Source organism: Centroberyx gerrardi, chromosome 13, assembly GCF_048128805.1.
Source record: "Centroberyx gerrardi isolate f3 chromosome 13, fCenGer3.hap1.cur.20231027, whole genome shotgun sequence".
In the NCBI taxonomy this organism is placed as follows: Eukaryota; Metazoa; Chordata; class Actinopteri; order Beryciformes; family Berycidae; genus Centroberyx; species Centroberyx gerrardi.
Genome location: NC_136009.1, coordinates 1,655,534 through 1,680,082, shown reverse-complemented (window position 1 = coordinate 1,680,082; position 24,549 = coordinate 1,655,534). Strand labels below are relative to the sequence as shown.

General features: G+C 39.8%; 1 protein-coding gene across 2 annotated transcripts in view; it reads left to right on the top strand.

Moving 5' to 3' along the window:
- The window catches only part of tgs1 (trimethylguanosine synthase 1), a 34,734-nt gene extending 11,529 nt beyond the window's left edge, over positions 1-23,205 (top strand). For both annotated transcript variants that reach the window (XM_078287462.1, XM_071906562.2), the window contains exons 7-15: positions 818-950; positions 1,397-1,483; positions 3,161-3,308; positions 8,763-9,240; positions 10,626-10,805; positions 16,608-16,754; positions 18,329-18,545; positions 19,197-19,275; positions 22,440-23,205. In XM_078287462.1, coding sequence (XP_078143588.1) covers positions 818-950; positions 1,397-1,483; positions 3,161-3,308; positions 8,763-9,240; positions 10,626-10,805; positions 16,608-16,754; positions 18,329-18,545; positions 19,197-19,275; positions 22,440-22,553 — 1,583 coding nt within the window. In that variant the 3' untranslated portion in view covers positions 22,554-23,205. The remainder of the gene's footprint in view (positions 1-817; positions 951-1,396; positions 1,484-3,160; positions 3,309-8,762; positions 9,241-10,625; positions 10,806-16,607; positions 16,755-18,328; positions 18,546-19,196; positions 19,276-22,439) is intronic.
- The last annotated feature ends 1,344 nt before the right edge of the window (positions 23,206-24,549 follow it).

Genomic DNA, 24,549 nt, shown 5'->3' with positions numbered 1-24,549 from the left:
GAAGACCCCAATTGTCCTCTGTGTACAGAAACGGCAAGACATATCCTGTCGGAATACAAAGTTAGTCTTGCCTAAGGACGATATAACTGGCTGTAGAACCATGTGTTTAAGTCTCTGGCAGCAACAATCCAGAGAAAACAAATTAATTCTTTACCTTTTTAGAGAGACAGCCCACAGCATTATTTTAGCAAGATTTTAGGCTTGGGCCGATATTCGATTTGAACCCACTTTTGAGGCTGTTTTGCAAATGTCAGGCAAGACAGGTCAAGCACACCTCAACTACTTAAACTGTTTTGAGGCCATACTTCCATGTACACTCAACTAGGAATTTACTCCCTACACTCATGTACATTTGTTGTGTCAAAACTAGTTTATTCGGTAAGCCGTTAAATTACAGAGTATTAATTATTCGGTAATCACTGGAAATAAGGAAGTAATATCCAAATAAAATGGATGTAATAACGATATGACTGGTTATTACTGAGTAATATACATGTTAAAAAAAGGTGCTTTTACTAATAATTGCATTAGATAAGTGGAACTATGACACACTTTTGAAAAGTTCTGCCTGAAAGGACATCAGCCAGAAGCCATCATAAATAACAGGACCATCCAGACCATTACATCTATTTTACTTGGATATTACTTAGTTATTTTCAGTCATTACTGTGTAATTAATGGCCTGTAATTTAAAGGGTTACCAAAAATTCAAATCGCAGAATAATCTTAAAGTATTCACCACATTCATTTGGGCTAAATTGCCTATTTGGTCTAAGTTGTGCTGTTGACTATATTGTGTCATTTCATGTGACTGTAGATTCCCAGCAGGGCGGTGGCAGCCTGGACAGTCAGAATGGGTCTGGAGATAAGAGAATGTCTAATGACAAAGATGACAGTGATGATGATGATGATAAAGTCCCAGGAGGAGGACATGCTAAAGTGAAAAGGAGGTGAGCTTTGAATGGTTTATAAGCTAAATGACTGCTAACTGTAATAACTTCTATAGTCCGTTTAAATCCCCAATTTAGTTTTCAGATCCCAGTGTAACTAAAAATCGAGCTTCGATTTTAATCCTTTGCAATCGATATAAATGCAAATAAAGCATTTACAGCTTCAAAATCCATGTAAATCTCATGTTTAGCTGTCACATAATGCCCTTGGATCAATAGGTCTGTCAGTCAATTTTAAAGTGAAAAAATTGTCCAATATTATGAGGTGAATTTTCTGTGAAATATAACTCAGATAACCAGTTTCACCCTGACATATAAATTGAATTTCCTTTCATGTGATGTTGGCATGTGATAACTAAATGATTGATCAACCGTGAAAATTAATAATCATATATTATGCATTTTTCTTTTGTACTATTGGGCCAACGGTGATTATGTTTCTTCAGTCATGAGCTAGATGTGGAGGAGAATGCTTGTTTGACAACTGAGGAGGCTTGGGATAAACTGGGACTCAAACGCAACCCACACCCTGTGTAAGTTTCAACTATTTATTTTCCTCTTTTTATTCACTATTCTAATTACATTGCACACTCAGTGGATTAGGCACATTATGAAGTCAGTGAGGTCACTCATTTATCACAATATTCAATCAAACAGATACCTGTTTTCATGCTTTATATAACAAGCCATAACCATATAACTAATTTTCTGTAGGATCGAACCATTTCCATTTTCAAGTAAACTAGCTACTGAATATGTGTAATCTATATATCTTTTTCCATTTGTTACACCTGGGATAGACTGGGAATGAAGCGCAATGCCAGCTCTCTTTAGCTGTGTCTCTACTTTTCTCTGACTTTATATTTTTATATATATCTCTCTTCTTTTTCCATACCTGTACAAATGCATAGTTTTTGTAGGCTATATACACTTGCCAGTGGTGGAAGAAGTACAGAGATCCCTTACTTAAGTGAAAGTACAAATACCTAGATATTAAATGACTCTGGTAAAACTCAAACTACCATTTACCATTTCATCTGAGACATTTCCAGAGATACTAATTAAAAGTAAAACAATGCCGATGGTGTCATAATAATCTGTATTTAAAGCCATTGACCTAATGAGTTAAGAGACTCGTGGCTGAGAAATTGAAAAAGAAACTATTCCAGGTCTTATCACACAGAGCAAAATTTCACTTGTGAGCAACAACATTTATTACTTGGAATTCAGCTTTGAAACATAATGTCTTGGGTGAGGTCACCTCTTGTACTAGAACAAGAATTGCAAAATAGGAGGCTCTGATACTAATGTGAATGTCACTTTCTACATTGTCTTCAAAATCTCCAATGTGTATTTATTACTCTATAGTCTATTTGCCTTTAATTTCAAGTCAACGTTTAACTCCATAAACATTAAGATTGTTTTCTGCACCTACTGTACACAGATCTTCTTTGTTTCCAAAAACTCCCCAGAATCTATTGTTTAATTTTAGTTTTTAAGTCCAATTTTGCTCTTTTTGAAAATTAGTCCTGCTGTGAAACCTGAAAAGTCTCCTGCGCGTCATGCTGATTTCACAGAAATACACTGTAGATGGTCATATTTGCATCATATCACCACAGAAGCACAGATACAATTGACGATCAATCTACTAATGTCTTTACTGTTGTTGTTGTTAATATATGTGCACTGGTGTGAATTTTAAAAGCAACACAGTCACTGTGTGATGATGAACATCTGCTTTTGAAATATCACATGCCATGTAAACATCAGGTCTGCTATTGAGTTATCACTAAAATATATAAGATTAGATATTTAGTAACATCTACAGTTGTTACCTACAGATGTTACTAGCAGTCAGGTTCAGCTCGGTTCAGCGTCTGTAGGCCGGAAGGACACTGGAGGGTTATTTCTAGTTTTTTTTGGCACCAAAAGATAACCAAACGCAACATGAATCAAGTGCCACCAGTGGGTAGTGGAACCATTATAAAAATGGCAAATATCATTAAAAAAATGCAGAATATAACAATGAGAGAGATGTGTGAAAACTGAAGAAGCGAGTATTTGAATTTACAGCAATGCATGTGAAGCGCAAATGTGCAAGGATGGATGTACATAAAGTGTCGTAGCGTGTGACTAGCGTTCTAAAAAATTAAGCAGCTGTTGTATGATAAATGTCTCCCCTTGTATTTGTGTGTATGTTTGTATGCCAGATTCAACAGTGTGTTCAGGTTTAAAGCCGGTTCCAGCCAGAAGCGCCAGCGGCAGACAAGGAGAGCAGCCAATACCAACAAACACACGTGGTTTACTGAGAGGGACGGAGACGACACACAGCCACGTATCAGCACCACGCTGCAGAAGGTACCGCCTCCAAACATTTACACCAAGACACATAAGGCTGGGGATACACTGAAGGATTTTTCAGTTTGACTGGGGAAATCCCAATGGTCTAGACCAACGGTCAGCAAAGATTATCTAGTACTGTGAGGAGCTTCCAGATTGAATCCAAGCAGACTGAACTGAGCTGCCATGTTGGATATTTACAACCCGACACCTGCAGGGTCCTGAACAAGTCTGTGGGGATCTCAAACCACCAAGAGCCAATGAGAGCCCAGTTCACAGTGAGGTTAGTGGAGACTGCCAATAGCCAATGAGAGCCTAGTTCACAGTGAGGTGGGTGTAGACCACTAATAGCCAATGAAAGCCAAGTTTACAGTGAGCCCCGTTTACAGTGAGTTTCAAAATGGGTTAGGATCTTAAAGGACTACTTCACCCAAAAATGAAAATTTTGTCATTATTTACTCACACTCATGTCTTAACACATAGTGAGTTAGCTGGTGCAGCTCCATATAATCCTTCTCCAAAACAACTAGAGTGAGTAGTAGGGATGTTAATGATTAATCGACGATTAATCACCATTAACAATTTGATCGATCAAGCATATATTAATCGATAATGTACGTTATGTGCTTTTTCTCATTTTTTTCGGAAATGATTTACCACCACAAGGGCTCAATTTATTTCACCGCCTATACAGAGGAAGAAGAAAGCCAAGCAAGCGGGCAGAAGCATTACACCCGAAAAGACAACAGTGTTCATTGTAAACATGGTAATACAAAGTTGAAATACAGCACCTCTACAAGCACAATGAAAGAGAATGCATTCCCCCGGCTGGCGAAGATAGCGCGACACTATTTGTGCCTCCCGACCCGGGACAGCTGTTCCCCCGGAGCGTGTTTCAGCGGATGGACTGACTGTCACCAGGCTGCGCACTGGACTCATCCCTGACCACGTAGATATGCTCTTATTCTTAAATAAACCAGTAGATTGTCGTGCCATTGTTTCCAATACATAAACTGTGGCAGCGCCACAATATCGGCACGGCCGGCACAACGTAAAAAGTTAATCAATGTATAGAAATTGATCTAAATCACTCTGTAATGCGTCTAATGTGCGCATCACGTCATGTCTGTCATTTGGCGATGCAGTAGCTCTGTACTCAACCTGACAGACCGTCTCCCTTTCTGAAAACGTTTGTAAAAAAATATAAAATTCCACAATTTCTCCGAACTCGCATGTGTTGTAACGGTAAAGAGTAACTTGATACCTTTCAATCGGACAATTCTAATGCTGCTCAACACTCAGAAAGTTAACATGAGTGCAGTGCAGAGACTTCATTGCATATTCCACCAGTTGGGTTCCGTTGGACACAATGTAAAGACAATTTAAAGTAATGAACCCTAAAGAAAGTACATTTTCAGCCTGTGGGAAACACTGACGTCCGTTGTCGGGGGTCCCGACTCTTTTGAATTATGCTTGGTTGAGTAACTTGTTGAGTAGGCCTAAAGACAGGTGTAAAAACACGCATTTTGTATTTTCTATTTTCTATGTCAAAAGCTGTTTTTTACATAATGAATAGTTGGTCATTAACGTGACGGACGATCGATTAAGGAAATTTCTGAAAATTTGCATCCCTAGTGAGTAGAGACCATTTCTTTAGAGTTCCAAAAAGTACAAAAAAAATTGTCATAAATTTACTCCGAATAGCTCGTGTTCTGAAGCCAAATGATTGCACTGTGGATCCAAAAGTCCAATATTTACCTCATTATCTCACTTGTAATGGTTGGTGCAGTGCAGAGTAACAGTAGCAAGCAGTAGACAATACTGTCGGAAACATTGTAATTATGGGTAGAGCGTGCTTGAATGACGCATAACAACCTTTAGCCAGTAACCTTATTAAAATATCAATTACAAAACTGATGCGAATATTCTCTTCAAAAGTAGCTCTGTACCACTTAACACTAAAATTATTACTCTCTCTTCTTAGATGTACTACAGCTTTGTAACTTATTTGCAATTGTTTTAGATTTTATACAAAAATATAAACAAATTAAAAAAAAATTATTTTCAAAAAACATCATTGCTCCCAGGGTCACTGAGGCTCACAAACTTGCATCATGGAGCATTGAGGTTTATTACTGCCAGTAAATCTCTCACTCATCATTGTACCTTACATGCTTGGATTAACTGGCCTTCCCTGTCCACTCATAAATGTATTCAATGGTACATTTTTTGTCCAGAAGGCCTTTATGAGTCTGCTTCTTAACAATTTGTGCTTTTATATCTGTAAAATGGTACAGTCTGTATGGTGTCACGAGTTGTTTCTGTTATCTGTCCCTAAGGTTAGAACTGAATGAGGCAAAAGTGCCTCCAGGTGCTCCGCTCTCCCACTTTAAAATTATTGAAGGTTATAGAGCTGATGTCTCTGGGTGAAGTTAAACTGATAATGATTTAAAGAGCTGGTCTCTCTTGGTGAGTTTAGCCTGATAATGGTTTAAAGAGCCTGTCTGTCTCGCAGAGTTTAAACTGACGGTGATTTACAGGACTGGTCTCTTTTGGTGAGTTTGAATGTTTAATGAGTTTAACTAAAGATCTTGTGGGAGACTGAACCTGCTGCTTTGATATGAAACTACTGCTGATTCAATTGCTTATAAAGAAAATTTGACTTTGCTCTCTCTTAGATGTGATTTGATTGCATTTGGCTTTTGTACAATGTTGTACTTCGTATTAATGCTCCTTTCTTGGCTAGGTTTCTGAAAAATATATTTTTGATCTGACCTACCTGGTTAAATAAGGGGTAAATAAAAATCAAATTTATTTTTATTTATTTTTTATTTTTTTTGTTGTCTTATATCAATCGGTGATAGAAAATGACAAAACTGACATTTAGTCATGAAAATGTCGCTGATTATGACTTTAACTAAAATTAACTGAGCATTTACTAAAAATAAAATGGAAAGTAAATTCAGTCAGTAAAGTAAATAAAGAACATTGTGAATGTATTAAAGTGGTGTGAAGTCAGTCTGAAACAATTTTAAGGATCTCCTTCATGAAGGGGCAAAGATCAAGTCCTTTATTGAGTATGATATACTGTATCTTCAGATTTAAAATAATGAGTTTGTCTTATCTAAAATGTATAACGTCCTTTCTTGGCAAGTTTCCATTAAAAAAATAAAAATAAAAATAGAACTGTTTATAAATGGGGACATGTGGTCTGAAGTGTGCGTAATAGAAGCCACTCATTAATAATAAAATCAATGAATCAAATTTTGAATTTATCTATAAATATTATTTAACACCAGTAAAGATGCATCAATTGTCCCAAAGTCTCTCACCTAACAGTTTACAATGTAAAAACTAATAAAGGAACATTCATGCATCTTTTCTGGGAGTTCGAAAAATGTAAAGATTTTTGGAACTTGATTCATATAGCAACTGAAGCCATGCTGAATATCAAAACAGCCTTAAGCCCATGTGTTTATTTACTTAATTCCATAAAAAAAAAAGAAATGCCTCCTACTTTTAGACTATTTTTAGAACAAATATGTGAATTCTTACCGTTGGAAAAACTTGAACTTGAACTGCAAAATCATGGTTTTAGTTTTCAAGAATTGTAGGATTGTAACGAATGTTGTTGAATAAATTAGTCGTGGGAAAAAAAAAATATTGCAACAAAATAAATCAAATAAAAATACAAACTAATTAAGATGGTAGAAACATTCTGACCCTCCCCTCTCAGTCTCAGCTCTTTGCTGTAGTTGGTGGATGTGTTACACTGTGTATCTACATTTTATTATTTTATCATCACTCACCTTTCTTCAGGTTCCTCTGGGTGTCAGGCGAGCAAAATAACACACACACGCTGACACACAGACACTGTTCTAACACTCACACAGACAGCTGACCTTGGGATAAGAGGGAAGTTGAGGTAGATCAGTAGCGGCACTTTTATTCATGCGCTGACGATGCAGAATAGGACTTTATCATCTTGCAAGAGGGAAAAATAAAATAAAATGCCTGAGTTTCCTCCACAGAGTTTTCCTCCTCTGATTGCTTCTACTCTATTTGATTAGATTTTGGTTTTATTCTCTACACATGTACAATTGTGTTTCAAAATGAGAGAACATAAATTGTATAGATTGGTTAAAATGAGGGTACATGGGGCATCCTGCAGGCAAAAAAGACCAAAAAACAATCTTAAAAAAAAAAAAAAGAGGGTACATGGCTACATGACATTGCTGGCTAGCCATGTGGAAATAAATCATAGTTTTTATCCAAATATAGTAATGTTAGTGTGCTTGATAAAAGGTTTTCATTCTTTCTTTCCAATATATTAAACTGGTTCTAAACATGCTGACATGTGAGATGTCAATGTTAACAATTAAAAATAGTGAATGAATACCGTAATTAGACTTGGCTCGCACTTGCACTCCTCTCAAGCTATGCAGCTATCTTGACTAGTTAGCTTCCTAGCTAACCAATAGCAACAATAAGTGGCTTGTAAATAACAGTTACGCCATTACTGAATATGTTAGCTAACCTCGCTAGAAACATTCCCTACACGTTTTCCAATTCATTATTTTGTTATTGTGTTCAACGTTAGCCTCCACGCAGCTTGTAGAGAGAACGTCAGGCCAAGGTCCCTTGTTTCTTCCTTGCTTATCAGCAAAAAACATACAGTAAATCAGAAAATATAATTTGAGACTTTTTCACTAACTGGTAGGATGTTCTGGTAAATTCGGCATGTTTATAATCCTCCAAAAAGCTTGAGCTCGCATTTTAAGGCACCGGCCCATTTATGGGTCGGGGCAGCAGACACACAAAATGGCGACGCCTGATATTCAATATCTTCTACAAATCCACAGGCAACACGAATCGTGGTAATGTCAGTATCCTAATCACGGCAAGAGTCCATTGAGCAAAAGAAATGCTGTAACTATTTTTTCAAAGCATTTTCCAAGAAAGACTTTTGCTACTTTTGCTGCTTGAGTTCATTAGATATTTGGCATCTATAGCAAATACACAAAACAAATTGAAACACACTTTTCTAACAGTGTCCTTCCACAAGGCTTTGGACCATACCTTTTTCATCTATATACTTTTTCTGAGATGACAGAAATCATTACTCTCAATGACTCTAACCACAGTGATGTTTTCCTTAGATTTTCTATTGATGAATTTTTTTCCTGGCTCAAAATCAGACAAAGGTGGCAACTGGGCATTACACTAATTTCTATGTGTGTACGTGTATCAGTGAGCCATTGAGCGTAGCAAAACAGACATTTATTTATATGAAAAGGTTACAGACTATTGCTTGAAAATTTTGGGATATGTTGTAGATTATGATGAAAATAAATCAGCCTTGCTTGTGCCAATTTGCATCCCCAATTTAATGCAACCAGATGGTTAGTGGGAGGATTGGGAGTTGACATGTGATAAAGAAGACTCATTTATTTAAGACTATTCATTTCCCAGGTACAAAACTTCCTTCAGAAGGCCCAGAGAGAGACACAGAAGACCCTGTGTGACCTCGGTGATTTGGGAGGAGGAAGCAAACAAGAGCCAGAGGATGAGACCACCGGGCCTAGAACTTTAGGAAAAGTGGCAGGAGAGGAGGAGAAGGAGAAGAGGAAGATGAATAGCAGTGTAGATAGAAATAAAGAGGTTCAAGAGGAAGAGTATCCTAGTCCTCACTCCAGTGTAGAGTCAGACAGGAGGAACTGGACTCAGCCCGACACCTCCTTCACCTCCTCTACTGGGACTGTCAACATTGGCCATAAGGACAAAGAGGAGGAGGAGGAGGAGAAGGAGGATGAAGAGGATAAGGAGGATGAAGAGGAGGAGGATGAGAAGGAGGAGGAGGAGGTTGAGGAGAAGCAACCCAGCAGACAGTTGGTATGTCCGGAAATCTTTCAAGACTTTCTCCTGCCTAACCAACCTGAAGGCAACACAGGTAAGTCTTCCCTACACTATGTATCATCTCCAGAACAAGAAAACTGCTGATAGAAAAAATGTCATAATATACATCACACAAAAGTCAAACAACTACAGGGCCAATGTCTAGAATTAATGCTTTTATCATACGAAATCTCCCATGTGTTCACACTGCGAGCAACACGATCAGGGGCATCATTTGCACGAATCAGGGCTTGAAAGATGCATACGCCACTCTCCATGCAAAAAGTTGGGATATATAAAAAACAAACTTGACAGGAGAATGTGCATACCACTATGGAAACCCATACATACACACATTTTGGACACTATGGAGACTCGGATGGCAAAGCAGTGAAATAAAGTGTGTAAAATAATGTTTCTTTCAATCAATTCTTTATGCTCCATATAAAATTACACAGACTTCTAGTAATAATATCCCAGAGGAATATCCAGGCTTGAGTATTTGTTACTTCAGTCTAAAAGCCTTGTTGTTAATCCAGAAAGTATCTCCTCCTCAACCGCCACTTCACCACTGGTCGCACTCACTGTCTGATCAATCAGAAAACGAGAATAATAAACTTGTCGTCTGTTCTTAAAGCAATATTCCACTTAGTTTTAACATGGGGCTTATTTGGCACTTGGCCATGAAAACCAGAATATAAACTACCAAGATCGGCTGCAGCTGGATGAGTTTGTAGCGTTCGGATCTTTACTTCCCATTCATTTGAATGAGGCCACGAAAATAGCCTGAAAACTGACATTTAACATGTTTGGGATCCTGCTACTGGCAGAGTTGCTATTCTCAGTAAATTTTGCAGTAGCCAGCTAAATGAGAAGAGTAGCCAGCTAGAGAGGTCCGGGGACATGCTTTTGACACGAGAGTCAAATTGTAAAGTATATTGCATAGTCTTGCATGGATATGAAAATTTTGGCCGATATCAATAATCAACTGAAAACAGTGAATTGAAGAAATATTTTGCATTAAATTATTTAAAGGATAAGCAAAACTCAAAAAGAATTTAAAAGAACTGATCAAATTATGAAATTGTTGAAAATCAGCCTTTATATTTATAAGCCTTTATATTCTCTATGTGACCCACCAACTGCTTCTCTTAAAGTAGTAAAGTAGATTCTTAAGACAAACACCCAACAAATAACAAATACATAGGAAATAAACTATCACCCAGGTGGGGCTTTTCTATAATGATAAATGTACAAACTCCAAACAATAGGGCTGTACCTGTTTTAAAATTGTATTACATAAATAAACTGTTTATGAATGTATTTTATATATATATGTTGGATTAATATTGGAGAAACAGTGGTGCTTAATATAAAAATAATTATAGTAAAGTATAGTATAGTAAGTATAGTAAAGTAAAATGAATTGTGTGTCTGTAGCGTTGAGTGTGAAAGGTTTGAAGAAGCAGAAGAAGAAGAAGAATAAGCGAGGGAAGATGTGGAGGGGCGGATGTGGTGAGATGCCGGCAGAGATGGCAGCTGAACCGGAGCTGGCTAAATACTGGGCTCAGCGCTACCGGCTCTTCTCACGCTTCGATGAAGGCATCAGGCTGGACCGCGGTGAGTCCACCCACAACATGCATGCAAATACACTTACACTGCCCGTCAAAAGTTTGGACACACCACATTTTTCTTTATTTTTACTAGTTTCCACCTTTTAGAATAATAGTGAAGACATCAAAACTATAAAATAACACAAATGGAGTTATGCAGTGACCAAAATAGTGTTAAACAAATCAAAACTATCTTATATTTTAGATTCTTTAAAGTAGCCGCCTTTTGCCTTGATGGAAAATGGCTTTGGAAAGAAATTCATACATAGGCCTTCACTATTTATATTTGTCTAAGGAACAAATTTCAAGCATTTAAGCATAAGCCTTTAGATAAAAATGGCTTTGATTCAAGATTCAAGAGATTTATTGCCATTTGCACAGGTACAGAACAGTACAGGTACATTGGAATTCTTGTGCGTAACTCACTGAGTCAGCTTTTAAAAACAGGCAAAGAAAGGCAATTAAACGAGCAGCATAAAAAATAAATAATAGATACACCCTATGTAAAAATACACACTATGAAATAAATACACACTATATGAAAAATACACACTATAAGTTATTGCATAATAAATTATTGCACTATGAAATTGAGTTATTGCACAAAACAAAACAACCAATGGACCCATGGACTGGGAAAAAAAAAAAAACTCTGTATGACAGAGACCCGGAGGGTGAGGTAGTTGAATACTAAATCCCAGTCCGTAAGGTGTGAGAGTGTTGTGAGGTGTTAAGTGTCCATGGTGTGAATGAGGTGGGGGGTGTGGTATTTCCTTCCCGCCTTAATGTCCTTTGCAATCATTCTGACAGTGGCTGGAAAAAAGCTGTTGTGGAAGCGTGCCTTGTGTGTGGTGATGCTCTCTGGCCTGTGGTGTCTCAGGTTGTATCCTGAGTTCTTCCACCTGAACAGAGAGTGAGCTGGGTGGTGTCGATCACTTTGGATGCTCTGTGCTTTTCTCCTGCAGCGCTGTGTGTAGAGTGTGTCCATGGAGGGGAGGTCAGAGCCGATGATTCTCTCTGCAGTTTTGATGACTCGTTGAAGAGATTTCCTCTCAGCCTGGGTGGTGTTTCCAAACCACACAGTGATGCCGTGCTGGTGAGAATGCTGTCAATGAGTCCTCTGTAGGCCTGGGTGAGGGGCTGACGTCTGAGTCCGGCCTTCTTCAGCAGCCTGATGAAGTAAAGCCGCTGCTGTGCTTTCTTCACTGTTGTCACGGTGTTTATAGTCCAGCTCAGTTTTTTTGACATGTGAAGGCCTAGAAACTTGTGACTGTCAGCCCGCTCCACCTCAGTCCCCTTGATGGTGAGAGGCTGCAGAGGGGGGGCTCTCATCCTGAAGTCCAGAATTAGTTCTTTGGTTTTCTCTGTGTTAAGAACAAGGTCGTTGTCCTCTCCATAGACAATAATTTTGTTACCTGTTCCCTGTATGATGACTCGTCCCCACCCTTGATGAGGCCGAGGATGGTTGTGTCATCTGCATATTTAATAATTATATTGTTGTTCTGGGTGGAAACACAGTCATAAGTGTACAGGGCATAGAGTTTAGGGCTGAGGCAACAGCCCTGGGGGGTTCCTGTGCTGATTGTGAGCTCAGCAGAGACCCTATTCCCATCCTCACCACCTGTGGTCTGTCTGTAAGGAAATCCAAAATCCAGTTACAGGTGGGTGTTGGCACTCCAAGGTCTGCCAACTTCACAATCAGCTTCATTGGCCGGATCGTGTTGAAAGCAGAGCTGTAATCCAAAAAGAGCATACGTGCATATGTTCTGTTAGTGTCCAAGTGTTCCAGTGTAGAGTGAAGAGCCAGGGCCACCGCGTCGTCCACTGATCTGTTCGGGCAGTAGGCAAACTGTAGGGGGTCCACCGTGTCTGGAACCACAGAGTTTATGGATTGGAGAACCAGCTTATTCAGGCACTTCATGGCGACCGGAGTAAGTGCCACCGGCCTAAAGTCGTTCATTGTGGATGTGTTTGGTTTTTTAGGGACCGGTACTATAACAGAGGACTTGAAGGACCGTGGGACTGTTTCCTGTGTAAGAGAGGAGTTAAAAATGTCTGTGTACACCCCTGCCAGCTCTTCAGCACAGGCCTTCAGGACTCTCGGTGACACTCCATCAGGTCCTGCTGCCTTGCGTGGGTTTACCTGCTTCAAAGCCCTAAGAACCTGTGTGTGTGTCACCTGGAGTGCAGTCTCCACAGAGTTACAGGGGGATTTTGAGGGGATATCTCTGTTCAGTCTGTCGGATCTGGCATAGAAACTGTTGAGGTTGTTTGGTAGGGTGGTGTCTCGGGTCTCGGTCCCATTCGTGCTTCTCCTGTAGTTATTGACAGATTGGATTCCCTGCCACATACTACGTGTGTTGTTATCTAGGTAGCAGTTCTCAAGTTTTTGGGAGTGTGCCCTTTTTGCAGCTCTGCTGGAATTTTGTAGCTCATATCGGGCCCGCTTACACCCAATGATGTCCCCTGACTTGAAACCTGCACACCGTTTCCTGATCTTCATACGTATATCCGCATTGAACCAGGGCTTTTGATTGGGAAAAACACGACTAGTTTGGGAGGGGACACAGATGGAAGTGCACCAGTTAATATAGCTACTAACAGTCTCTGTGTAATCGTGAATATTATTTGTGGCCTCTTTGAAAATGTTCTTGTCTGTAGCCTCTAGGCAGCCCTGCAAGCCTGCCAGTGCACTGTCAGTCAATTTCTTAACAGTTCTAACTGACTGGATTAGCTTTCAGCCTTGTGATGTAGGTGGGCTGTAACAGGATTGCCAGGTGGTCAGATTTACCGAAATGGGGTTTGGGGACAGCAGTATATGCATTCCTTATGTTACTGTAGCAGTGGTCCAAAGTGTTGTTTCCTCTGGTGGGGAAATTCACAAACTGGTGGAGTTTGGGTATATTATTCCGAAGATTACAGTGATTAAAATCCCCCAAAACAACAAGAGCTGCGTCTGGATAGGTATTCTCATGCATAATGCATTCATAATGCACTGCAGTTCTCTCAGTAAATAAAATGGCCTGCACTTTAAAGTAATATATTCCACATCCCCAGAACAGGACTGGGATATTACCTTAGTGTCGGTACACCAGGATTGTCTGACGAGAATCGCTTTGACATAGTACATTCAATCAGGTGTGTCCAAACTTTTGATGGGCAGTGTACATTGAGTTCAGCTTCTATGCTATCAACTCCAAATGGAAATTGAAACAGCATTTAATAAGGATAAAGTTTCAGTCTCCATAAATTCTTAGACAAGGCACCACATGTGAAAATAGCAATCATGCCTAGATGGTTAATTTTGAGATTCAATTCAATTCTGTGCACTGAAGCACTGTGACACGATTATCGGTTAAATTACCTAATTCCACTAATTACTAGTTACTTAAATACCACAAGGTAATAACATTACCTACCATTAAAGTTTGTAGGGCAGCAGAAGACGTGTTATCAAGTTACTGTGTACAAATCCTGTTACTAACACAGGCGAGTTTGGAGCAGTGTGTGGAATGTTAAGTTTCACTTTAGTTTTCAAACCGGGAGACTGTGGATTGAGTACATTGCTGCTGGTCTGCTGGTCTGTGCATCTCCAAATGACAAACATGATGTGATGTGCACATCAGGAGCATTAGAGATCGATTTAGATCAGTTTCTATACATTGACCAACTTTTGATTTTGTGCCTATGTTTGGGAAACACATCTTGCAGCCAAAGCTGACTAAGCATATCATCTCACAAAACATTCCATGACTACCTGACTGACTGCCTGACCTGAAAATGCCTTGTGATGCCTTTGGCTGCAGCGTGGGAAAAAACACAAGTTAATTTCTTACTTGCCCCATTACCAACTTGTTTCACATCAGCAGATGCACACATTTTCGTGACTGGACCTGAAATGGGACATGAGATATGGCTCCAATTCTTTCCACTTTTAAGCGTTTTAGCCGATTATCGCAGCACCATGTGGCCAATCAGCACTGTATTTGTTCAGTGGCCATTAGGGCTGCCCTTCTACCACTGGACCGTATTTGGGAAAAATTGGCAGGGCGGTTATGACTTGGAAGCTTTGCCTCTTCTTATGTCTGCTGATAGGCACATAAAATTTGATTTTGAAGTTATATGCCTTTTAGTGAGAAGCCACGCCCACTGCCACGCCCCCTTGTGGCAGTCAGTGTGAAGTTAATCAGTTCTTTCTTGCCCCATAACCAACCTTTCCACAAAGTTTCGGGCAAATCCATTCATAACATTTTCAGATATCCTGCTAACAGACTAGCAGACAGACGGAATTTAGATATTCATGAAATTGAAACAGGAAAATATACTCTGACTTGAAAAAAAATTCTAAATGATATGCAAGTTCATGTTTTGTATGAAATATTCATTCGAATTTTACATAATAAATAAGTCATAATACAATGAGTGTTTGTATTTGGGTTTCTGTATGCAACATATACAATTTAATTCTGATGATGGATGAAAGGAATATGATGGATGAAAGTTTTTGAAACTCAGTTCCCAGCTCTACCCGCTGGCCGGCTGCAACCACCTCGAAGAGCGTGTGGTTCAAAATCAAACTCGCTCTCTTTCCAGCTTGCCTCCTCAGCCCCCCACGGGCTGATCTGCCTTCACTTGGCCAGTTGGCGGCAGAGTGGGCTGAAGTCAAGTACAAAGTGGCGGAGCTGATGTGTTTTAACAGAATGGACGAACAGAACGCTCCAACTGGGTGATGCACTTCAGTTTTCTCATGTTCCACCTCCATTGAACTGAGTGAGAGAGGAGACCTCACAAGAGAGCATCACCACTCTTTCACAAGAAATTCAGAAATATTTATAGAAAGAGGCTATTTCTGTAGTTCCTCCAGAGGACAGAGACACAGGTCTAATATTCCAGTTATTTCTTTGTACCCACCTGTGAATAGGAGGACATATGGTGATGGAGTACATTAGTAAGACCAATCACCCGGTTGGTTGTTCTTGGAGGCGCACATGTTAAACTGATGGGCACTGATGGGCGTAGCATTAGGTTTGTTCCCTTACCACTGCTTAAGAGAGTGCAATCAAGTCTAACATAACTGTTGAGACTTGATTGCAGAGTTTGGTTAACAGTCAGTCAGGCCTGTGATGTGGCATGTTGTCAGCATGTTAGTGATTTTTATCTTAGATTGCTAAGAGTCATTTCCGCTTGAATAGAATTTAGTCCATATTACCCTCAGCTGTTGTTAGAAGATATATGCTCCTGTAGCAGCCGATCTGATGTTCATGACATTAGTGTGCCACCTAGAGGGGATAATGTGTATTAAACCCCTACAGCAACAGCTCTGCAGGGATGACGTATTCACTTACACACTGACAAACACACACACACACACCAGTTCCCCTACCATTGCATAGGTGCGGTGGGTCACCCTGCCTTAAGGAGCTGCTAACCCTGAAATAATTTCGTTCATCTGGATTTCAGTGGAGAGTTTTAGTGTGTTGTGTTTAATGTTGTTTCAGAGGATTTTCCACCCTGATCAGAATACAATTCTGGGGGAACAACTGGCACACACACATGCACACACACACACATTCAGCGATAGTTGTTGAGGGAGGGGAGACTTCTCCAGCCTGTCTGTGAATTTGAAACAAGCTCACAGCTCCATTCAAGTGAAAACAGCGATTTTTTTCAGCTGTCCTGACAAGGCAGAAAATGCTTACACACTCTCTCTGTCTCTCTGTCTCTCTGTCTCTCTTTCCCTCTCTCTGACTCACACACACACACACCATACACACCATTCATGTGGTCTTGCTGTCCCTGTGTTTTTCAGAGGGCTGGTTCTCCGTCACACCAGAGAGGATTGCTGAGCACATCGCCTTCAGGGTCAACCACAGTTTCTCCAACGCCCATCTGGTCATAGATGCCTTCTGTGGTGTTGGAGGAAACTCCATCCAGTTTGCCCTCACTGGCAAGAGAGGTAGGCCTAGTTTGGGTGTGTGTGTGTGTGTGTGTGTGTGTGTGTGTGTGTGTTTTCATGTGTGTTCTTGTACTTCTATCCTTGCGAGAACCACTTTGAGTTTCACACCTTACACAGAATGAGAACATTTTTGTGAAGTGATGTTGTCTGGTCCTGACTAGGCTTGGGTGATATCCAAAACCTATTCTACACTTTCCAGTGTTTTATTTTATGTCTTGAGGTCCATTAAAAACCGTTTGTGTGGTGTCATGTACCAAAAACCAAGAACAGGCTGTTTTTGTTGCTGTGTCTTTAAGGCTCATTAATATTAATGACCCTCTGTTCTGATTGGCTAACTGTTTCAAGAGTGAAACGTGAGACACCACAGTCCCGGCATCTACAGGTAGGGAAAACTCTCCGGTAAATAAACAATGGCAACCGCTCAACCGCTTTGAAAAAAAACACTTTGTTAGCCTATTATTTCCAAAAATGATAATGAGCGAACCTTTGTGACGCCACAAAGTTAAGGAAGTCCAAAGGGCTCGTTTAGAGGCTTGGTTTTCTAATGGATTGTGTGGATTTAGTTGGCTATTGTGCGTTTTGATACTTTCACAATGTTTTATAATCAAAGAGGCAAGGGAAATCCCGTTTTCCATTATATGGGACCTTTATCGCAATATTGTCCTGCCAAAATATCGCGATACACGATATTATCATACTACTAAGTTTTGTTTTTTGTTTTTTTTGCTATCTTCCACTAGTAGATTATAGGTTTATAAGTTTAAAAGCTTGTACAATTGTGATCTAAGCAACACATGGGGCTAGTTTAGGATTACAATTTGGGTTTAGGATTAAGATTAGAATTAGTTTTAGGTTAAGGTTAGTTTAGAATTAGGACTTGGGTGTAGGGTTAAGATTAGAACAGGGCTTAGGGTTAGGTAGGGCTGCACAGTTAATCGTAATTAATCATATATCACCAGTTTATGTTTCCACGACTAATCATCATGTAATTTGGCTACAAGTGTTATATGTGTTTGTTATATTTTCAATTCCCCAGAAAGTCCTGGTGTGGTATATCAAGCGTTTCAATACACCGACCAATCGCAGCCTTTGAATGCGCAACGTGCATCAGGTGACCAAAACAAAAGATGGTGAAGGCAGAGAAACCTTACTTGGACCATTTTTGGAAAAACATAGTAACAACAGAATGTGTGTTACAGTTCATTTGCATTTTGTACTTTTCTTGATCTTGTTTTAAATATTACATGAGATTTTCAGTCCAACTGGAGTGGAAACCAGACTGAACAACAACATGAACGAACCAGGGAGGAAGAACATTTTTAGGTCATGGAAGCGCTCCAACTTAGTTTTGGAAAAGTCATGGAATTTTATAGCAGCGCCACCGTTGGAAGACTGTCCCCATATTCTCCTGGGTTTCCTCCTGCCAGTCAGGTGGATTGGAGACTTTCCCATAAGTACGAATGGGACTATGGGAGTATCTGTCTATCTGTGTTAGCCCTGTGATGGACTGGAGACCTATCCAGGGTGTCTCTGACAAAATGAATGAATGAGTGAATTTTGTGTTTTCCACTCAGTCCTTGCCATAGACATCGACCCGGTGAGGCTGGACTTGGCGTGCCACAACGCCACAGTTTATGGCGTCGCTGACAGAATCGACTTCCTGCAGGGGGACTTCCTGCAGCTGGCGCCCCATCTCCATGGTGATGTGGTCTTCCTGGCGCCGCCATGGGGAGGACCAGACTACCTGACCGCCGAGGTGTTCGACATCAAGACCATGATGGAGCCTGATGGATATCCTTTGACCGGAGAAGGGGAGATGGGGTCCTTAAAAAGTCTGGAAAAGTCTTAAAATAAATGATCTAAATATAGGGCCTTAAAAAGTACTAAAATGTCTTAAATCCAGTTATTAGAGGTCTTATTTTTTCACCATACAATGACAGATTTATTTGCTCATTTGCTGAACACAGTTGGACTTCAACAATTAATTTCCTGGTGTCCTTTTTCTTAGTAAGTTAAAGTAAGTTAGTTTCATGACTTTCATTAGCTATATTCAATCAGAAATAGGTTTTGCCTGCTATGTTTCTTCATTTTGGTTTTTAAATTTAAATTCAATTTCAGGTAGGAAAGTGATCCCACAGTACTGAAAATATATATCAGTTGCACTATGTGTTAGAAGCATGATTTCAGAGTTGCAAAAGGATGATGAAGGTGAACTTACAGCCAGGTGATGGTGGTTGATGCAGGAACTCCTATGGGGATTTAAGCAGTGAAAGCTCTATATGTTGACATATTTCTAATGGCTTTAAAATGACATTTCCCTTCGGTAATATGACCAATTAGTGATATTTCCCTTTCACTTTCGTGAAAAAGTTAACTATTATTTCGTGAAAAAGTTAACTATTATTATCAAATATTGTGGGTTTTTTTCTTAACTGTTGACACTTTTGAGATCTTCCGCCTGTCCAAATTGATATCAGACAACATAGTGTACTTCCTGCCTCGCAACGCTGACATGGACCAGGTCTGTATGTGTCTGCATGGTCATGCATGCCGGTTTGTGTGTGTAAGATAAGATTAGTTGAAACTTGATTTATCCTCGTGGGCAAATTGGATCATTGCAGCAGCAAATAGCAATAGGATACAGCAAGGAAAAAATAGAATGTAAATAAGAATAGAACAAACTGGGGCTATATAAACATAAGCAACTGACAGTGTACAATGGCAAGTATGGGGAAAACTATGGATTACATTAGAGTGTGCAAAATAACAGTAGTAGAACTAAGAAAGGTATGCAGAATATTTATATGAAATATAAAATGTATGTAGGATGCTATATATAAGTATGTTTTTTTGTGTGCAAGTAATCATTCTTATTTTTACATAGAACACTTTTTTTTACCAGCTTCTCTTTGTGGAAGTTTCACAAATGCTGATTTTTCTGCTCTTCTATCTACATCACTAAGTTGTAATTGAAGAATTATCTTTTCAAAATGAGAGATGTATAATTTGTATAAAAAAAAAAAAAACAGACTTTTTCTTACACAGTGATTGTTAGCATGGACCATCATTGAAGTTATTAGACCTTCATACAAAATAATGAACAATTTAGAGTCTGTAGAAGGTTTTCTTGTTACATAATGCGTCTTCTGGCTGCCATATTGGAGGTCCTCAGCTCTCGGACAACGGTGGCTGAGAACAGCTGATTTCTGAACTTATAATTTGGCCATCTCAATAGAATTCAGTAGACATAGTTCATTTTTGTGCTGTTTTTGACTGGAAACTTATCGACTGATAGCCTACAACTTCGCGTTTTAGATAATGTCAGTTTGTTAACTAGCTAACCATACTATCTTAACACATCTGATTTGCACACTAGCTAATGTTACGTAGCCAGTAGCAGGTGTTAGTTGTGGTTAATAGTTGCAGCTTAATATTAGCATCAGTTGTTAGCTAGCTACCAAAGCAAAAAAAAGTTTGTTCAGGTTAACTGAGTTGACTCTTCTCAAGCTACAACCAGAGTGTTTTGGAGTTGAGACTAAGGGCCCTATCTTACACCCGGCGCAAAGCGCAGCACAAGTGTCATTGCTAGTTTCCGACCGACGCAGTTGTCATTTTCACGGCCAGCACCCACGTTGTTTACCGTAAATCCTCTAATAGTGGCCTGTAGTCAATTAAAAGCCGGGTCTCCGATAATGGCCGGGGGCGTGGTCGACACGAACAAATAAAGGCCGGCCTCAAATACAGACCGGGGGAAAAAACAAAGGAAACAAGACTAGGTCAAAACCTAGTATATGGCTGGACCGTGTCCGTCTCCTCTCTCCACCGCTGTCCTCTCCACCACGCCCACGGCCCGCATTGATCCTCCCGATCCAAGCCCCGGACCCCTGCCAAAATCTTGGCCGGATCACTGGGAACACATCGGCGCCCAGCTATCGGCACTGGCCGTGCCCCCGGGAAACTCTGAGGGCACGCCGAAACCTCCATGCTTGTCTGTGTCTCTCTCTCTGCTGACAGAACAGAGGGCTGTCAGGTGGACTGAGCTCGCGCATATGCATCGAAATAAATGCCGATATGATATAACTGTATAGATTCTATTCTTAGGTTCAGTTAGCTTCAGTTAGCTTCAGCTTACATGCAAACAACGGTGGATACCGGTAAACTCCTGGTGCCTGTTTGTAACTGTAGTTTGTAGTAACGTACAAGTGCCACAAGATGGCTCGGCCGGCGGAAGTCTCTGGAGCATGCCGTCGTCGATTACCGTAATTATCGTAATGCATTGTAGTAACAAAAAAACGTCTACCTAACGTACCCCAACAGAAGCAGATCAGAAAACAAGGATGCTTCGTACTAAAATATGAGCAAATATACTTATCAAACAGAGGGAATTAGAAATAAAGGCCTGTCTCTAATATAAGCCTGCTTCCAATAAAGGCCTGGTACCCTCTGCAGTTGAGGTAAATAAAGGCCCGGGCCAATATTGGAGGATTTACGGTAAATAGCAAATGTACTTGCGCCCATCTTTGCGCCCATGGGCGTGTTGGTCTTAAAATGAGGTGTGGTCAGGCGCATTGTTGGCACATTGCTATCTTGAGGCAGCGGAAAGCGATTGCGCCATTGACCAACAAAAACCTGGTTTAAAGTCTGGCGCAGTATTTTCCTGCTATTTAAAGGGCGCATTATTCAGATAGTAAGATGCGTCTCTCTCTCTCTCTCTCTCTCTCTCTCTCTCTCTCTCTCTCTCTCTCAAACACACACACACACACACACACACAACGTTACCATGCAAAATAGAAAAATAGGATCATCTACTATGAAAATTTGCACTTTCACTTCGTTCCTGACATGTATTTTGTTGCCAAATTGCCATATGCTTTCACCATTACGCAGTGCCAAATGCGCAACGTACATGTCCCGTTCCATCATCACACATTGCCAATTGCTAAATACGCAACCTACAACCAAGAAAAACAACACAGTAAATATTTAAAAAGCACAGCCCAACAAAAAGTCATGAAAATAAACTGCAAAGGCATCTTACCTTCACCCGACGCACAACATAGGCCTACCCGACGCACACACACATTGCCATCGCGCACGAGCAGATCCGTTTCCTCAGCAAGAAAACCGTTCGTTTCTCCAACTTGCCGAATCCGCCATTTAAATAACAATGCGCCAAGGTGCAAGCGCACGTGGCTCTTAAAGGGAATGGGAGATGACACTCTGATTGGTTGAGTTCATGTTACGCCCAAAACACACCTATGATTAATTAAGGGACTTAGTATAACCCCTTTGCGCCTTACTTTGTGCCCACATTGTGCGTCGTTTAACTAGCAATTTGGATTTGGACACGCCCTAAATGCACTTGCACCATGCGCCATGGATTGTTTAAATAGGGCCCTGAGACTAAAGACTAAGACACACCACAACAATCTTTTACAGGTGTCTCTTTTTCTAGCCTGGTTGTTATGTATTTAAACATTATTAGAGCACAGCCAATTCTCCAATGGACCTCCATGATGGAGCCACACCTGGTTGACATGAGATTTGTGATACAACTGCAAAGACACAACTGCAAATATTGAGCAATGGCCCTCAATTACCTTTTCCCCCAAAATGCATGTATTCAATTTTGAAAATGGAACTGGTCCATTGTAATATTATGTCTACGTATATATTTATTCCCAGATCGCCTCTCTGGCCGGTCCAGGAGGGAAGGTGGAGGTGGAGCAGAACTTCCTCAACAACAAGCTGAAGACCATAACTGCTTACTTTGGCAACTTGATCAAGTCTGACAGCTAGTCACCCACACAACTTCTCCCAAATCCCTGGGCCTAACTTCAAATGGAACAAAGACCTGCCTCCATTAGCAGCCTAATAAAGTCCCACTGCTAATGGAGCAAACTGGGCTGCATTCAGATCATTTTCAATTGTCCAGAATTCAAGAACTAAAACACTTTTGTCATGAAAAGTTTGTCATATTCAGCTAACTGAAAAATACGTGAGAATGAATGCGACATGATGTGACCATGAGTTGCAGTTTCTGTGAACTGAAATGAATTGGCTCCAGTCCTGTTAACAAACTGCTTGCTGGTGGTTTGATGCCCAACGGGGATCAGTGGAAGTTAGGGATGTGTATGCACAGTCATAGGCGATGGTGTGTCTAGGAAATAATAATCCAAATGCTATTGTATTTTGTCGCTGTCCGGTGAAAATCTTGTGTATCCAAACTTTTCGGGAAGAAGAAACAGGCTTTCAGCTTGACCACCGTGATTTTGAGTTTATCCAATGGGTTTTAAAAGGGTTTCATAAAAGCAAGGGTGGTGAATGAATGAATAATGAATTTTAGTCCTTCTTATAACATTAAAATCACCAAGATTGGAGTTACAAGGTTTTCACATAACAGACATTTGTATTTTCTTTTTTACAGTGTTTGTGTTTTTTTTTTTGTATATTATAGCCAATAAAAACTATTTTTATTATGTTGTGTCTGTGGCTCTAAATCTTATCTCGTGATACTGTCCCGTCAAAATATCGCGATATACGATATACGGGGTTGGTTTTGGTTTATTTTATTTCTTCCAAATGACATCAAATTTCTACGCTATAATAAGAATAATTATCATTAACAGCCTCGAAATTTGATCTCACTATTCAAGCATTGGAGGAAAATATGGCCATTTGGTCGATATTGCCGGAATATCGCGATATTCGATAAGATTGAATATAGGCCCAAGCCTTATTAACACATTAAATGGATAGACGTTATGGCAAGGCTTGTTTATTGTTTGCTAATAAGACAAAATCACATTACATTATTGACTCGGGCCTGGTCTAGTGAACTGAAAGAACTGCAGAATGAGGTTCACATTAGGTAACATGATAACATGATGGTAAGCCACTTCAGAAAGAGACTGCATGGCTCCAAACCACACAGCAGACGCCGTCATACAGAATCCAGACTGCAATGAAATGAACAAACGTAAACAGATCAACAAGTGAATCCGTTAATAAATAAAAAATACATTATTATAAGAAAGCCTCTTGCACATAATGTCATGTAAGAAATGTAGAAAATATTTGCTAAAGAAAAGATGTAAAATCTGTATGGTAGTGCTGTGTTCTCAGGGTTGAGGTCAGGAAGTACAGTACATGTCATGCTGCCTATGGAACAAAAGAACAGCTTTATAAGCAATTGATGCCAACTATTGAAGAGTCTATCATTCACATACATGGGCTATAAGAACTCAGCACCTAACAAATATGTGTCCTCAACAATATCAGTATATTTTGTAAAGAAATATGATATATAATATTACATAACGCATTGCAGTGTGCAGTAAGTGGGGTGTGATGCATTTTCTGGATGAAAAAATTAAAATCCCACAACTTCAACTGATTGAATTTCTTTTTTTTCCCAGAATTGAAGGTTCACGTTTCTTTAAATGTGCATGGTTTTTAATCTGAAAATGTGTTAAATTCATTTTTTTTTTGTCTTACTTTTTTTTTCTGACTTCAGAATTTTTTCTGATTTCAGAATTCTGACTTAATTTCAGAATTCTGACTTTATTCTCGGAATTCTGACTTTAAACTCAGAATTCTGACTTTCAACTCAGAACTCAAATAATTTTTTCACGTGGCCCTAATCCTCTTCCGTATTCATGTGTTGTGACAACTCAACTCAGCAGCAGCTGCTATCAGTGATAAAGGGAAGAGCAATGTTTCAACTACAAATCCAGTTTTTCTTTTGCGCCACATGCGACTCACTCACATGTGATTCCTTCCTTACCTTCTAAAC